Raw genomic sequence first — 18,442 nt, 5'->3', positions numbered from 1 at the left:
ATATTCCGACTGTAGCATTGCCTTTGGGGGTGCACATAGAAAATTTAGAGTTGATTTTCGTTGTAACTTGGGCATAGTGAAGATTCTCAGTGGTGTCCATTAAAGGTGGCATAAAGCAAACACGACAACTTAAGAAGGAACTGCAATGGTTATCTGAACATATAAATTTATCTAACAAGAATAATAAGCAGAAACAGTGAGCCCAGTGTGTTGCCCTTTCCAGCATTGCCAGTTACCAGCATAAGCAACAACTGGAGAGTGTGATGTGGGACAAAGACAGATAATACACTGGCACTGTCGTAGAGTCCCTCTATGCATGATACTGCTACCTTCTTACGTGCATGCCACTGTAGCATTGTGGAGATTGTATTGCAGTTTAGGGAGGGTTTTGCTCAGACTAGTGTTCTTGAAGTACTGATAATGAAAATGTTGAGCAATAAACTTGACAGGAACATATTACTGTGCTTTGTAAACAATCTAGAATTACAATAATCACTTTTGATGAAAGTGTTAGTGCATATCTGAAGATATAGTGTTAAACTTTATTTGTTCAACTGCAAGTACATTTGTTGCTTTTATTGTGTTTTTATTCATTTTACTTCTTTGAAAGTATCACTTCACAAAGGTTATTATTCTCCCGTCTACTGTATGTTTGAAATGTTATCAGCACAGGAGCTGTTGGTGATATTTTGTATAAATGCTAGTGTAATTTCATGTAGTTACAGTTGACATGTATTGGTGTGTAAAAATTGCAGGAGAAGATGTCCCATGCAGGTGATGGCCTGCATACTCCAGGTTATTTATCATGGAGGAAACTACAGCTAAGTAGAGCAAAGCTGAAAGCATCAAGCAAAACATCAGCCCTGTTATCAGGGTTTGCAATGGTTAGTGTAGTGGATCATATATTTCTAGAATTGTTGCAGATGTTTTAGTCTTGATAAGTTTATCTGTCAAACGCTTATGACCGTTAGAGTATTGGTTCAGCACAATACTAGCTTAACATGAATTTCACATTTTTACCCGTAGGTTTTGTAGACAATAAGGAGAATGTTAGATATTGGAGCAGCCAACAAGCAATTGGATTATCACCATCAGAATCTTAGTATTCTTAGAAGTGTGAGCTCCATTTGCTACCTGCATATAGTTGTTAAATGTTTCTGTTGTGCCACGTATTTATGCTACTCAGTCATATCTAAATCACGTGTGTGGCACAATGGTTTTATGGGGCTGGTATGCAGCTGAACGATTTTAAAAGCAAACTGCAAGAAGTGTGGTCAAGCACATTTGTTACTTTGAAGCTACACTTGTAACTCTGCTGGTGGTCAGCACATCAGCTGTGAATTATGTGAACAGATTTTTCTTTTTACATAATATGCATTTATTTGTATTCTCTCTCTCTCTCTCTCTCTCTCTCTCTCTCTCTCTCTCTCTCTCTCACACACACACACACACACACACACACACACACACACACACACACACACACACACAAGAGGGAAACCTGTCTTTGCTGGAAGAATTATTAGAAAGTTTATTGCAGCTGCAAAGAAGACGACAGAAAAGATTGTAGAATTACAGCAGGATATCAAAGTAATGCAGAGATGAGCAGAAGAGTTTCAGATTTCAGATCAGAAAATTCATTATGGAAAATAATATCATAGAGATGTGTTTTGCTGTGGAAGAATGGTGGGGAGGGGAGGGGGATTGGGAGTGACATACATTCTTTCTTCAAAGTGCTTTTTGGTAAGATTAGAGAGTCAGTATTACAGACAGGCTGGAAACTCCCTCCATCACATTTCTTGTGCAAGGAACATAAGAAAGGGATAGGGTTGTGGTTGTGTACAAAGCACACACATATAGTAATTTTTCTCTTACTACATTCACAGAGGTTGTACAAATAGTTGTTTAAACTAATGAGTGAGTGTAAAGTACTTCACTGTCGACTGTGACCTTTGGCTGATGATGTAGAGGCTACAAAAGTCATGAAATATTTCAACATCTCTGAACCTTTTTTAATCAGTAGTATTCTACGCTCAGTGTGAACTGTACATCCATGATGTGGTGAAGAAAATGGCAAGGAAAATAGAACAGTTGAAAATTTGTACAGTATTAATAGGGCACTAAATTTAGAATTTATTCTGCCCTTCATCTAATAGATACTCGATGTCAGAGAATGAACAGAAAAAATTACATGTGGACACAGATTTGGTAAGCCTCTTTTTCTCCAAAGTTACTCTTATCATTGGTTTTCTGGAATCACATACTGATTCAGCAATGGTCTATATCTTTATTACAACTGATTCTCTGTCCTTGAATTCATTGAAATAAAATTGATTAAAACAAAATACATAGGATTGAAAGTTCAGATAATTCAGTGACTTACCTGCACCATTACATTTTTATATGGTATTTGACTGTTGTATTGTAGGAAAACAAACAGTATTAAAGATTAATACTGCTAGTTGCTGATTAAAAGTGTGGTGTAGAGTATGTTCATCTATGAAGTAATGAATGTTGCACTCAAATTAACAAGCTGCGCACCTTTACTATTGTTCTGTGTTGACTATCATTTGTATCCACTGTCAGTGTGTGATCTGTCCTATTCGACAGATTGTTTGCGGATTACATTACATTATATTTAGCAAAATATGAATATTTACACTGACTTTTGCACCAGGATTGCAGTACATTGATGCTGATCATGATCTTCTGTGCTTATAACTCAATGCATATTGTTACATCTGAATCAGAATCAAGTCCAAATACGAAGGCAGGGTCAGCATTGAAGTTCAAAACCAAGTACTGAAAGCACATTTATTACTAACACCAACATACAGCCAGAACAGAACTGATTTGTACAGTGTGTGCAGTTATTTATAAAAACATGAATCTTTCAGATTTTTTAAATGTATATAAATTATAGAGTGCAGCAATCAGTCGTCCTTTTTCTTTAGATTTTATTACGCAAATCCAGATTTTGGCTAGTTGCTAAGCCATTCTCAATGCACTATTTTCTATTCTCAATGCATGTAAGTCCCTGTATTTCGGTTGTCAGTCCCAGTTCTTTGAATACTTATACATGTGTTAGCAATTTGGTAGTTCTTTCCTCTTGTGTATTGTCTTCAGTGACAATAAGCTGACCTTCCTGCACTATACTGGTTGCTCGGTGCACACGTGTTTAAGGATTAATTGTGGCTGCACTTGAGAATTAGTGATGCAAAGTTCTCTTTGGCCATGTACCTTATTTATGACTGTCACTAGCATGTGAGATTCTTTTGTTAGCATAAGTAGCTTTTTTCAGTCAATGAAATCTTCAGTTTTAACTGTGCATTTTAGTTGACAACTGGAACTCTTCTTGTTGTTGGTGGCAGTATAACATCTTTATTGGCAAACAACCACCCAGCACAGTCTTTATTATGTATATTTCTTGTAGTATTTTTGTCAGTTTGAAGCTCTGATCTTCAATAATCTAGAAGGAGTGTTCATATGAAAGTATATTACATGTTAGAACAGCCAAACCTGTTGAAATTTGCATATGATACTTTGGCATAATGTAGTGATATGAATGTAGTGTCCGGCATCATCACCTCCTCCTAAAAAATTCAAAGCCGTGCCCGGAGAGGGAAAGGTGACGCTCACTGTCTGTCTTTTTTTTTTTACGTGCAAGGCCTGATACTCATTGATTTCCTTGGGCAATGAAAATTTGTTAACAGTGATGGGTACTGTGAGACACTCCATAGCCTATGCAAGTTCATCAAGAGTAAGCGGTCCAGGCTGCTAATGGAGGGAGTTTATTCTACTCCACAATAATTTATGTCCAAGTATCTTCCAGGTCACATCAACTGTTGTGGCGAAGTTCAAGTGGGACCAGCTTGAGCATCAACCCTTCAGCCTGAACATGTTGCCCTGCAACTTCTGCGTTTTTGGTCCACTGAAAAAACATTTCAGTGGGAAGTGCTTCAGCTTGGATCATGAACTGAAGGGTACAGTGGAGGACTGGCTCCTTTCACAGCCACAGGGATTCTGGGAATGGGGAATCCTTTGGCTTGTGAAACAGCCGAGATAATTGTGCTCAGTCCTTCGGTGATTTCTTTTGAACGACGACTTCAGTTATACTTTCAGTGTTGTTTCGTACCTTTTCTTTTGAACCCTCTCATATGATCACTTGTGATACCTACAAGAAGGCCCACCCAAGAATAACACCATGACTATACTCTGTTAAAATGACAAATTCTAAGAGCTGTGTTATTTCATTGACAGTTATTCTCGCAAGACATGTACCTGTCAGCTGGATGTATTTCCCATTTGTGACCTTCAGCACAATCACTTTCATATTGCACTACATCATCTTCTTTTGCTGATGATGATTAGCATTTGACATTGTTGGAGTTGACTACCACCTGGACTAGTCAGCTGTTGATGGTATCAGTGAGATTTCCTGCCATCTTGGTAACTGTCATCCATGTTGCGGCTTCATCTTCATAGATTGTTGCCTTGCTTAGTTTTCCTGAATTCAGTAACTAAGTAAGTGGTTGATACTTCTGCCAGTGACAGGGAATGGCTACAACATGTTGTGGATTGGCCTCTTCCAGGTAGACTATAATTGTCTGCAGTCGACCGGCGTGAGTAGGACTGTTGCGATGGTTGACATTTGCTACATAATAGTCATCAAATACTTGTCATTTTCTCTGCAGTAGTGCACAATGTATCCACAGTGAAAACAAGACTGATATGTTGTCCTCCGCCCTGCAAACGTATGTTTACTTGGCAGAGTTGATTGTACCTGCATTGGTTGGTTGCTCCTCTCTAACATATCAAATCGACATTCAGTGCCACTATGTCTTATTGTCTTATGTACTCAGTGTAACATTTCTGGCTGTCATACACTACTGTATCTTTTCTCATACTGTATGGTGTGTGAGACAAGCAAGGTCATGGTGGTTTTCCACAACTGCCATAGGGACAACATTTGGCATTCACTTATACCTCTTTCATTCGCTCTTTTCCTGTTGCATTTCCTCTGTTCACTGGCACCATTTGATGAATTCCTCTGTTGTTGTGATAGCCTTTACCAGAAGAGCTTGTGAGATTTCATTGGCTTCTGTCATATTGTGATTAACGATGTGACGTAGGGCCAAAACATTCTGTATGTACTACTGTGTCTTTCCACTGTGACATTGGTCCCTGTTCTTCCATTGTTCTTTAGATGAACAGATGTGCTGCTGATTGCCCTCAAAAAATTTCTTCAGTTCTTCCTTGAATTTGTCCCAGCTACTGAGATTCTGTTCATTGTCCTCGAACCACTGCTGTCCAAGTAGAAGTACACATTGGCCAAACACATAATCTCATCCCACCTCTTGTATTTGGTGACTCGGCTGAATTATGTCAGTTAATTTGTCGGGTCCTGACCAGTCTCCAGAAAGCAAGCTGACTTACTGCTGTTTTGTAATCAATCTGTCTTGTGCATAGGGATGGTGTATTGCTTGTGTTCCGGTTCTTGTCCTTGTAGGCAAGAGGTTTTATGTTACCTAATTGAAGCTACAGTAATGTAGATGTCCTGAATTACCCAGCATCTCCACCAAATAGTGTCACGTCTGGTTTAGACTAGTGTTCAAATATGAATGCAGGATTGTCAGTGAAGTTCAACACTTAGTACTGAAAGCACAGTTATTACTGACACTGATGTACAGCCAGAACAGGACTGATTTCTTTCAGATAGAATGCAGTTACTAAACAGACATTGAATATTTCAGAATTCTAGTATTTATACAACCATTAACTATTCCAGATATACAAACATCACAAACTTAAGATGTTTCAAGAACCTTCCAGAAACAATAAATATGAAATAATAACAGGTGACACACAGTACACCAACCAGTGATGCTAACCACTACATCATACTACATGCACCAAAGTTTGACATTGCAGACATTGATGTCTGTGCCTTAAGAGTCATAATATCTGTTGAGGAAATGTAATGCAAATAAATTAGAACTAAGCTTTTTCTGTGCTGTGCACCTCTATTATGAAGCTTAATTTGCCAGCTCCTACACATTCTCATTATATCGTATGAGAAAAAATTTTGGTTGATCTGCAGAAGGGAATCCCAGTATTAATTGCTTTACTGGGAAGCACAAGTGATGGCTGGATGGGAAAATACACACACACACACACACACACACACACACACACACACACACACACACACACACAGATAGAGAGAGAGAGAGAGAGAGAGAGAGAGAGAGAGAGAGAGAGAGAGATATGCTCAGTTTCTTTTGTAGTTGTTTATACCAGCCCACTATATCTAGAAAAACTAAAACTATTCTCTCTGTGTTTATAGTTTTGCTTGTGTAGCACTTTTATGTGTGTTTACATGGTATACAATTTATGCTTCCATGTACTTGCTTCTTCATGGATGATTTGATATTTTTTATATTATTAACAAGATAATGTTTGTTTTGTGTAATGAATATTACTGTTCACCAGGTGAAAGTTAAATATAATTTCAGAATACTTGTTTGTGCTTCAGGTAGCAATGGTGGAAGTGCAGCTCAATGAACGATCTAAAGTACCTCAGGAAATGCTGATAGCATTTGCTATCTGCACTACGTTGCTAGTTGCAGTTCACATGTTGGCATTAATGATCAGCACATGCATCCTTCCCAACATTGATGCTGTTTGTAACCTACATTCCATCAGCTTGGTTCATGAATCGCCACATGAACGTCTGCACTGGTATATAGAAACTGCATGGGCATTTTCTACACTACTGGGACTCCTTTTGTTTCTGTGTGAAATAGCAATATTGTGCTGGGTAAAATTTTATGACTTTTCAAAACTTGCCGCGTGGTCTGCTTGTATTGTTCTTATACCAGTTCTTGTTATTTTCTTAGCATTTGCTGTTCATTTCTATAGATCTCTTGTCACACACAAATATGAAGTTACAGTGTCTGGCATTAGAGAACTAGAACTTTTGAAAGAACAGATTGAACTAGGTGATACAGAGGGAAGAGTCAATGGCATTGGGTTGTTCAATAATGCACAGATTGTGTAATGCATTATTGATTGTTAGTATGAGACCATAACCTTTCTGCTGTTTGCATCATTTCCATTAAACTGGAAAATGTTACATGATGTGTGATCGAACTTATTGAGTATTTAAGAGCTGTGCTACTTATTTGTGTGTTGTATCTCGAATGGAATGCCAAGGTAAATATTATTTCTATGATACACTGAATCTGAAGTGTAGCCGCACATTCTTGTCTTCCTCATAGTTCATATTCTGCATTGATTACTGTTAGTCGTGAAGTATTTACAATCATGACCTGTGTGTGTGTGTGTGTGTGTGTGTGTGTGTGTGTGTGTGAGAGAGAGAGAGAGAGAGAGAGAGAGAGAGAGAGAGAGAGAGAGAGATGGGGGGGGGGGAGGCTTTAAAAGCTTTAATGTGATGAATTTCAAGACAATTCTAATAGTTTTGAAATGTGTATTGTTTACTTTTTGTTTTGAGTGCATTGTGGTGAAATTGTTCAGAATTATTGCATTTGGATGGAAAGAGCGTAGTCCATTTTGCCTGTTTCATATGGGGTTGTATTTTGAATTTATTCTTTCTCATATTACATGTGAGTTAAATATTATACACAATGTTTGCCATTCAATTTTTCAATTTTTTGTTACTGTTTAACTAGAAGAAGAGATATTATTGTGTGTGTGTGCTCAAGTGCTGTATCTGAAAGTTCCATATACAGAAAGCAGAAAAGTAGCGATTAAGAATTAAAGCTAAAACTTTTTATTGGCACATGTGACTTCCGGAATTACGTCTGTAAAATGTGGTAAGAAGGCAGCAGTAGCATGTAGCAGTTAATAGGAAAGATTTTGAGTTCTAGATTATTGTACCAAAGAAAAGGAAGAAAGACAAAGTATGAAAAGTTTGCAGAAGGCAACGAAATATACATAATCCCATACATTACTATATATTTTTCCTCATTTTGAATGCCTACTTTCTCCACCTCTTTGTGATTAATAACTTGTTCTTTCCAGTTTTCCACAGCTCTCTCTTTCTTCCTTTCCTCTATTCCAGAAGAAAGTGTTTATGAAAATGTCAGATTTATTGCCTTAGTTTCCACATATTACTGCCCATTAGATTTATGACTTAGTATTGAAATCTATAGTTTTTTTGAAAGCCAGTGGTAGAAGACCTTGTTAAATCAGTAAAAAATCTGTTTTTCATGAAGACTTTGTAGAGACTTTTGTTGAACGAATGGTAAATTTGTGTTAGTGATATGTCAGGAAATGCTCATGCTGTGATTAAATTAAAAATAAGAAATGAAATCTGTTTTCATCAATATAATTTTGATGAAAGTGTATTTTGAGAAGGTATCTTCCACAATGCAATTAAATGCACTGACATTCCTGTTTTGACTTACAATTTGTGTGTACTTGTTGACGTTTGTACATAAGGGAACAGCCGTGAAGATAACCATTTTTAACCTATAACACAGTTTTCATGAAAGACTATTTTGGAATGTATATGTGTCTTCATGGCACACCTCAGTTCTGTCAGAAAATGTGAAAAATTGAAATTATTTGGTACTTTGTATGCTGTACATTTCTCATAGAATGGACAATTGTTGCATGATGAAAAATGTGCTTTTTCAGTTACTCTAGAATATTACATAAAGAAATTTAATAATCTTTGAGTTTCTCTCCTTAAGTGTGAGGAGAACAGCAAACAATTCTGCCCAAAAATAATTATGCAAATCTCCTAGGACACCAAAGTACCTGAAATCATGGCATGCATCAAGAATTAGTTCTATACCACCTTTTAATGTTTACAGTGTCCTTAAAATACAATAAAATAATAAAGTTAGCTTACCAGTCCTCATAACAAAGTTACTAAATTAACATTTTGTCATTCCAGTATTTTCTATGCAATCCTTTGACTGAATTGTTATCATTGTACGAGACAGCGACATCTGTGTCTGGATTGTAAACTGTGGATTCAGTTGTTGAGAGGTATACAGTACCTTAATGTTAATTATTTGTACTAAATTCTCAAAATGTATTATGTTGTGCCACATGTTCTTTTTTATTGTGCGCAGTTGTATTTAACTGCAACTAAATACCCAATTTTAAAGATACCTGGATTTTTTTCTGAAGTAGTTAAACTCCATTTATCTTCTATGTTTAGAGATTGCATTCAAATTATTATGTAATACAAAAAATTCTTCTAGTATTTTGTGTGTGAATGTACACAGTAAAACTGTCATTTTTTTCTAAATTATAATTATTTAAAAGTGATTTTGTGTCACTGCAGATGCAGTCTTTCAAATGTCATGACATATTTAAGTACAAATTTTGTGGTTTGTGGCATTTTGTGGTCAAGTGTACTGTATTTGTATATAAAATCTTGATGTCGTGTATATAATTCCTGTAATTAATGTGCTGTATGTTTCTACTTGAAAAATGATAAGTTCCTTTTGTTATGATAATTGTGCACTGTACAGAAATTTTTGTCAAATTTTGGCATTCATAATTGTTTTGAAAAATAAATAAAATGTTTGTATGTGTAATTCATTTAAAAAAAGTGAAAGAACCACAGTTACCTAAAGACAAGAAGTTACAATTTACTTCTAAGGAAATGCAACTTGACTTGTAGAAATTGTACTTAGTTGTTGCAAACATAATCATATCTCTTAATGTTTTATTCTGTTTCATTTTAAACATTATTCACATAAAGTGTGACAAATTATCCAATTAGGGAGAAAAGGTTTCCACACATCTTTTTACTGAAGTTAATTTTATTGTGGGTTTCAAACACTTTCACTATAAAATGAAATTTTTTGTTGTATGTCATGTCTTGCAGACTTTATGATTTACAGATGGACTGCTACTCATATATGTCTGAGTCATTTTACTCATTAAAAAAAAAAAAAAAAATCATTGCTGACCAACACTTTGTAATTAAAACTATTATCCTTCTGACTGCTTTTCTTTACAACAACACTACCGTCTCAAAAGTTAGTTCTTTTTTTTCCTTCATCGCCCACGGACAATCTTTGGGTACCCTATCAGAAGGAAACTTTCTTTCTAAAATGATTTGGGACTGATATTGCAGTTAAATGAAGTGTAAACGCAATAAATCTTTAAAGTATATTTTATAGGAGTTATTTGTTCTCACCAGCTTCTTGGCATGATTTTATCTTGCATTTTGTATGTTACAAGATTTACGCAGAGAGACGTTGTTCAATTAATACAAGTGGATTTTTGACATGCAGTGTAGTCTGTTGTGAACCAAATGGAAATATACTTACTCTGGGAAATTTAATTATATACTTGAAACCTGCCTCCATGCTTGTTTTTATGGCCAACAGTTTCTGTAGTGTTCATTTAATTTTATTCTGGCCATGGAATATTCCCGCCCATGAACCAGGGACCTTGCCGTTGGTGGGGAGGCTTGCGGGCCTCAGTGATACAGATAGCTGTACCGTAGATACAACCACAATGGAGGGGTATCTGTTGAGAGGCCAGACAAACGTGTGGTTCCTGAAGAGGGGCAGCAGCCTTTTCGGTAGTTGCAGGGGCAACAGTCTGGATGATTGACTGACCTGGCCTTGTAACAGTAACCAAAATGACCTTGCTGTGCTGGTATTGCAAACGGCTGAAAGCAAGGGGAAACTACAGCCATAATTTTTCCTGAGGGCATGCAGCTTTACTGTATGATAAAATGATGATTGCGTCCTCTTGGGTAAAATATTCCGGAGGTAAAATAGTCCCCCATTCGGATTTCTGGGCAGGGACTACTCAAGAGGATGTCGTTATCAGGAGAAAGAAAACTGGCGTTCTACGGATCGGAGCGTGGAATGTCAGATCCCTTAATCGGGCAGGTAGGTTAGAAAATTTAAGAAGGGAAATGGAGAGCTTAAACTTAGATATAGTGGAAATTAGTGAAGTTCGGTGGCAGGAGGAACAAGACTTTTGGTCAGGTGAATACAGGGTTATTAATACAAAATCATATATGGGTAATGCAGGAGTAAGTTTAATAATGAACAGGAAAATAGGAATGCGGGTACGCTACTACAGACAGCATAGTGAACGCATTATTGTGGCCAAGATAGATACGAAGCCCACACCTACTACAGTAGTACAAGTTTATATGCCAACTAGCTCTGCAGATGACGAAGAAATTAAAGAAATGTATGATGAAATAAAAGAAATTATTCAGATAGTGAAGGGAGATGAAAATTTAATAGTCATGGGTGACTGGAATTCGAGTGTAGGAAAAGGGAGAGAAGGAAACATAGTAGGTGGATATGGATTGGGGGTAAGAAATGAAAGAGGAAGCCGCCTGGTAGAATTTTGCACAGAGCACAACTTAATCATAGCTAACACTTATTTTAAGAAGCATGAAAGAAGGTTGTATACATGGAAGAACTCTGGAGATACTAAAAGGTATCAGATAGATTATATAATGGTAAGACAAAGATTTAGGAATCAGGTTTTAAATTATAGGACATTTCCAGGGGCAGATGTGGACTCTGACCACAATCTATTGGTTATGACCTGTAGGTTAAAACTGAAGAAACTGCAAAAAGGTGGGAATTTAAGGACATGGGATCTGGATAAGCTGAAAGAACCAGAGGTTGTACAGAGTTTCAGTGAGAGCATAAGGGAACAATTGAGAGGAATGGGGGAAAAATACAGTAGAAGAAGAATGGGTAGCTTCGAGGGATGAAGTAGTGAAGGCAGCAGAGGATCAAGTAGATAAAAAGACGAGGGCTAGTAGAAATCCTTGGGTAACAGAAGAAATATTGAATTTAATTGATGAAAGGAGAAAATATAAAAATGCAGTAAATGAAGCAGGCAAAAAGGAATAAAAACGTCTCAAAAATGAGATCGACAGGAAGTGTAAAATGGCTAAGCAGGGATGGCTAGAGGACAAATGTAAGGATGTAGAGGCTTATCTCACAAGTGGTAAGATAGATGCAGCCTACAGAAAAATTAAAGAGACCTTTGGAGAAAAGAGCCAGTCCTGACAAAACTCTACCATCTGGTGAGCAATATGTATGTGACAGGCGAAATACCCTCAGACTTCAAGAAGAATATAATAATTCCAATCCCAAAGAAAGCAGGTGTTTACAGATGTGAAATTTACCGAACAATCAGTTTAATAAGCCACAGCTGCAAAATACTAACACGAATTCTTTACCAACGAATGGAAAAACTACTAGAAGCCGACCTCAGGGAGGATCAGTTTGGATTCCATAGAAATACTGGAACACGTGAGGCAATACTGACCTTATGACTTATCTTAGAAGAAAGATTAAGGAAAGCCAAACCTATGTTTCTAGCTTTTGTAGACTTAGAGAAAGCTTTTGACAATGTTGACTGGAATACTCTCTTTCAAATTCTGAAGGTGGCAGGGGTAAAATCCAGGGAGCAAAAGGCTATTTACAATTTGTACAGAAACCAGATGGTAGTTATAAAGAGTCAAGGGGCATGAAAGGGAAGCAGTGGTTGGGAAGGGAGTAAGACGGGGTTGTAGCCTCTCCCCAATGTTGAAACAAAAGAAAAATTCGGAGTAGGTATTAAAATCCATGGAGAAGAAATAAAAACTTTTAGGTTCGCCGATGACATTGTAATTCTGTCAGAGACAGCAAAGGACTTGGAAGAGCAGTTGAATGGAATGGATAGTGTCTTGAAATGAGGATATAAGATGAACATCAACAAAAGCGAAACGAGGATAATGGAATGTAGTCGAATTAAGTCGGGTGATGCTGAGGGAATTAGATTAGGAAATGAGACACTTAAAGTTGTAAAGTAGTTTTGCTATTTGGGGAGCAAAATAACTGATTATGGTCGAAGTAGAGAGGACATATAATGTAGACTGGCAGTGGCAAGGAAAGCCTTTCTGAAGAAGAAAAATTTGTTAACATCGATTATAGATTTAAGTGTCAGGAAGTCTTTTCTGAAAGGATTTGTATGGAGTGTAGGCATGTATGGAAGTGAAACATGGACGATAAATAGTTTGGACAAGAAAAGAATAGAAGCTTTCGAAATGCGGTGCTACAGAAGAATGCTGAAGATTAGATGGGTAGATCACATAACTAATGAGGAAGTATTGAATCGGATTGGGGAGAAGAGAAGTTTGTGGCACAACTTGACCAGAAGAAGGAATCGGTGGATAGGACATGTTCTGAGGCATCAAGGGATCACCAATTTAGTATTGGAGGGCAGTGTGGAGCGTAAAAATTGTAGAGGGAGACCAAGAGATGAATACACTAAGCAGATTCAGAAGGATGTAGGTTGCTGTAGGTACTGGGAGATGAAGAAGCTTGCACAGGATAGAGTAGCATGTAGAGCTGCATCAAACCAGTCTCAGGACTGAAGACCACAACAACAACAACATGGAATATTAAGCAGACTGCTTAGATCCACTAAGATTTTGAACGGTGAATGCAAAATGTAACTTAAGCAATAGCTGCTTTTATGATATTTTCATAGAATATTCTTGATAAATGACATATGCAGGAGTTAATCAAGCATTCATACATCTGTAGGAGAAGAAAGAATTTTGAAATTTACCTTTTGAGTGATGGGACAGACATGTTAGATTTTGAGAGTTTACGTAACCACTGTGTCGCATACTCCCCATTTTCAGTTATCACTGGAGTGAAACCTTTGTCTACACAGATAATTATAGAACCGTTTGCCTCTAGGCCATGGATGACTTGAATGTGTGCTGGAGTAAGGTGTAAGATTTTGGAGACATTTCCGGCAATGGTTGGAAGGCAGTGCTGGGAATGGGAAATTTGTAGAATGCCTCTAGATAATGGTTTTTGGAATAGGAGGAGGATCCTTCTGGAACTGTGAAGGAAATGTTCCCTGAAGCATTTAATGCTTGTTCTATTTGTGGACTGGTACTGGATGGTTAACCAATGTTTCAAGTTGAGGCTGCAGGTGAACAAGAAGACTACTTATGAGTTTGAGAGATTGGTGTTGTGGATGGTGGTTGGAGGAAGTGTCACCACTTTTGAAGCATTTCACCAGTTTGGTTGATAGCTTCCTCATACACTGTGAGGCAGTTTCTTTCCCATTTCTAAGGGTAGTTTCACTAAGAGTGATTCAAAGTGAGCTTACATAATGTGGGGCTGAGAGGTAGAGAATTGTAATTACAGACTGGAGCTGTTGAAGGTAATGCTTGGTGGAGGCAATGTATAGCTGGAGGATAAGATTGGTAAGGGCTTTATTTTTTATATGATAGTTTTTAGTTATAATGAGGTAAGCACTGATAATTGATTAATAATTATGAGCTGTCAAAAGTGTGCAGAAATTATTTTTAAGATGCTGTTTCTGTGGTTTAAGAGACTTCATTTATCACAGCCTCGGGCTTGTTATTCAAATGAAATTTCATTTGTGATTAATGAGAAAAATTGTACATGAGGTAGGATTAATGACATAAAGCTAGAAAAATAGAAATATAAGGTTTAGTTACATATTACCTATATTCAACCATGTGATTTTCATCTTCTGCATTGGTGAAAAAGTCCCACATTAGCACCTCCATATTGAAACTATTTTACATGTTTATTACATTACTACATGACTCTAATGGTGCATATTTCTCCTAAGTTGCTGTGATGTGATGGAGCATGAGATTTGCTATTAGTTCCATTTATATAACTCTCAAAATAAAATAAGATAATTACATACTTCCATCCATAATTACAGGAAAGCTATGCAAGTTCGGACATGCAACTAACATAACAGGATATGTTGTTGTTGTTTTTGTGGTCTTCAGTCCTGAGACTGGTTTGCTGCAGCTCTCCATGCTACTCTATCCTGTTTAAGCTTCTTCATCTCCCAGTACCTACTGCAACCTAGATCCTTCTGAATCTGCTTAGTGCATTCATCAGCCTCCATGCTGCCCTCCAATACTAAATTGGTGATCCCTTGATGCCTCAGAACATGTCCTACCAACCGATCCCTTCTTCTGGTCAAGTTGTGCCACAAACTTCTCTTCTCCCCAATCCTATTCAGTACTTCCTCATTAGTTATGTGATCTACCCATCTAATCCTCAGCATCCTTCTGTAGCACCACATTTCGAAAGCTTCTATTTTCTTCTTGTCCAAACTATTTATCGTCCATGTTTCACTTCCATACATGCCTACACTCCATACAAATACTTTCAGAAAAGACTTCCTGACACTTAAGTCTATACTCGATGTTAACAAATTTCTCTTCTTCAGAAACGCTTTACTTGCCAGTGCCAGTCTACATTTTATGTCCTCTCTACTTCGACCATAATCAGTTATTTTGCTCCCCAAATAGCTAAAATCCTTTACTGCTTTAAGTGTCTCATTTCCTAATCTAATTCCCACAGCATCACCCAATTTAATTCGACTACATTCCATTATCCTTGTTTTGCTTCTTATAGCCTCCTTTCAAGACACTGTCCATTCCGTTCAACTGCCCTTCCAGATCCTTTGCTGTCTCTGACAGAATTACAATGTCATCGGCGAACCTCAAAGTATTTATTTCTTCTCCATGGATTTTAATACCTACTCCGAATTTTTCTTTTGTTTCCTTTACTGCTTACTCAATATACAGATTGAATAACATCGGGGAGAGGCTACAACCCTGTCTCACTCCCTTCCCAACCACTGCTTCCCTTTCATGTCCCTCGACTCTTATAACTGTAATCTGGTTTCTGTACAAATACTAAATAGCCTTTCGCTCCCTGTATTTTACCCCTGCCACTTTTAGAATTTGAAAGAGAGTATTCCCGTCAACATTGTCAAAAGCTTTCTCTAAGTCTACAAATGCTAGAAACGTAGGTTTGCCTTTCCTTAATCTTTCTTCTAAGATAAGTCATAAGGTCAGTATTGCCTCACGTGTTCCTGTATTTCTACAGAATCCAAACTGATCTTCCCCGAGGTTGGCTTCTACTATATGAGTTGTCTAAAGAAACATTAGACCACTGTAATAACGAAAACTAATAATAATAACTTATCACATATGTGAAACCCACACTAATCAGACGATGTTAGCATATTCTGATTTCTTCAACATATAACATTGCTTCACTGGAGTAGGAATGAACGTTATGAAATAGTGAATTTCTAAAGCTCCAATCACTGTGGAACAGAACAGTTGAAAGTAGCTGCAATAGTGGAAGAAAAAATTCAGTGGGAAGAGACTGAAGTTAATAAGGGGTTACTGAAGTACAGGTAAGCAGGAGAGTGGGAGAGTAGTTCATGAATGGTAGTAGCAAAATAAAGACAAATTCAGGTAACAGTCACACTAATTAGAGTAATGATATGCATAAGAACTAAGATAAGCTACCCCTTCTACTAGTCATCTGCCGTGTACTTCATTCACAAGTGCATGACTCGGGTGCTGACCTGTCCCATTGGGTACACTATAACATTGCACTTTCAATAGAAGGAAAGATGACTTGCATATAGACCACCACAAGAAGAGAAAAGATATAGTGGGAACATCCCCTTGCTTCACTCACACAGTGCAGGCAGTTTATACTGTACCTGTATTGTATCCTTCTATGAAATCACCTTATGTATTTACTTCTTCAATAATAATATTTCAGTAGTGGTACTTATTGCTATAAATTACATATCAGTGAAATAAAATTGCAATTAACAAAAGCTACTGCAGACAAGTCAATACAGGCCAAAATTACCTCCTCCCACTGTCCAGTGATAAGCACTTGGAACTCATGTGAACTCAGTCATGTCATATATATGACAGTTTCCTATGTGGTTATGACAACGGATCAGCTGTCAACTTGCATGGGTGCCTACTATCATACTGTGCATAACTTCAAAATTGACCTTCCAGTTGACATGTATGTTACACTCCGCTATATCAATGTCTTCACCAGCTGTTTTAATACCCATGTTATTTGTATCCCCCAGAACTGCCTCTTTTACACTATGTACTTTCTTTCTGAATGCCCTCCTGGCATTAATTCCACTAGCTTCCAACCTCAGCTCATACCCAAACATCACAATTTGCTTCCAAATATGTATTTGAACAAAAGCTTTCAAGAAACTAGCCTTTTGTATAATCTAATAAAACACCATAACAAAGCCATGTGATTCCCCAACAATGCCTAATTTTAACATGTTAATTTGATAACCCAGATATGCCCCGAAGTCAATTAGGTCATTACACACATTTTTAAATTTACTTTGCCACTACACATTAACATGTCCAAATTGTGGTTACTGAATATAATTTTTTTACTTCAATGAATTTTGAAGCTAATTTTATTGAGAAGTAGGCTACACAGACAAAACTTATAGTTATTTACAGTATTAACTATTATTTATAATTGTAGAATTGCTTCAATAAAAATCTTGGAAAGACCATTTACTGTACTCCTAATTATATAAACATTGTTACATACACTTTTTCTCATAAACATCAAGTGCAAGAACGACATATAATGAGTCCATCATATATAATTAACTAGCAGGTCAGACCAATTACATCATTAAGGGTTCTTAACTTTAATCAGCTTTCACCCCCCCCCCCCCCCCTTTCACCACCACAATTAAATCTGTGGACTTCTATGGTGGCCGTGAATTCTACAAAAAAGCTTTCTAATGATTTTAATAGGTTGTAATCACACCCAACACAACAAGGGAACATGTGTTTCCAGGCTATATCAGCAAGTCTGACCACAACGGAGGACAGAAAATCATGTGGACTACATGTTAATTGACAGTATCACAGTGTCATAATTTGAAAATTCAGCCACTGTCTTGAGAAGAGTGGTAGCTCATAATTAAAATTAGTGGAACACTGCTCCAAAAAAAATTTTAGTCTTTGTTTAAAACTGTGTAAAAGGAAACAATTTATTCATAAACTTGACAGAATTCTAAAAAAAAAAAACCAAATCAAACTTTTTTTTACTTACTTTAACCTAAACTGTTAAATTCAAGCCTGATCTATTCATCTAAAAATGAAATCCATTTTTCTTATTTTATTAACAATTTTCTTCTTGATCTCTGGATAACCACCAAGGAAATTTTTCTCCACTAAAAGCACTGTAAGTGCACTTACTCTTTCTATATTTATAGTGCTCCTCAAAAAAGTTTTCAGTGTTGAAAGCAGCATTTTTCTTCTGATGTAGTCATGCATACTGTCAAGAGAATTTTTTTCAGTTTTGTTATTTCATGAAGATCATCATCCAGATTATTTTCCAAGATACATTCCAGCAGATCAATTAATTTGCAATATTTATGAATATCAGACCTGAAATAGAATACTATTAGTTCAATTTCAAGCTTTTCTTTATCAGTCATGGGTTATGCTTCAGTGAGACTGCAGTTGGTTACACTGTAAATTATTTCAACACGAGGCATAATCTGATAAAAAGGCCTAACCAAAACTTGAAAAGGTAGTCATTCAGGT

The 18,442-nt window shown here is 36.9% G+C and overlaps 1 protein-coding gene across 9 annotated transcripts in view; it reads left to right on the top strand.

Annotated features, from left to right (window-relative positions):
• The window catches only part of LOC126279309 (calcium release-activated calcium channel protein 1-like), a 492,320-nt gene that overhangs the window by 375,111 nt on the left and 98,767 nt on the right, over positions 1–18,442 (top strand). For 3 of the 9 annotated variants that reach the window (XM_049979666.1, XM_049979674.1, XM_049979669.1), the window contains 2 exons: positions 756–884; positions 6,536–9,575. The exons of the other annotated variants lie outside the window; for them this stretch is intronic. In XM_049979666.1, the coding sequence (XP_049835623.1) occupies positions 756–884; positions 6,536–7,060 (654 nt within the window). In that variant the 3' untranslated portion in view covers positions 7,061–9,575. Of the gene's footprint in view, positions 1–755; positions 885–6,535; positions 9,576–18,442 lie in introns of those variants that run through there. 9 annotated transcript variants of the gene reach the window in all.

Source organism: Schistocerca gregaria, chromosome 1, assembly GCF_023897955.1.
Source record: "Schistocerca gregaria isolate iqSchGreg1 chromosome 1, iqSchGreg1.2, whole genome shotgun sequence".
Classification (NCBI taxonomy): domain Eukaryota; kingdom Metazoa; phylum Arthropoda; class Insecta; order Orthoptera; family Acrididae; genus Schistocerca; species Schistocerca gregaria.
Note: the sequence above shows the minus strand (reverse complement) of the source record. Positions and strands in the feature narration are given on the sequence as shown.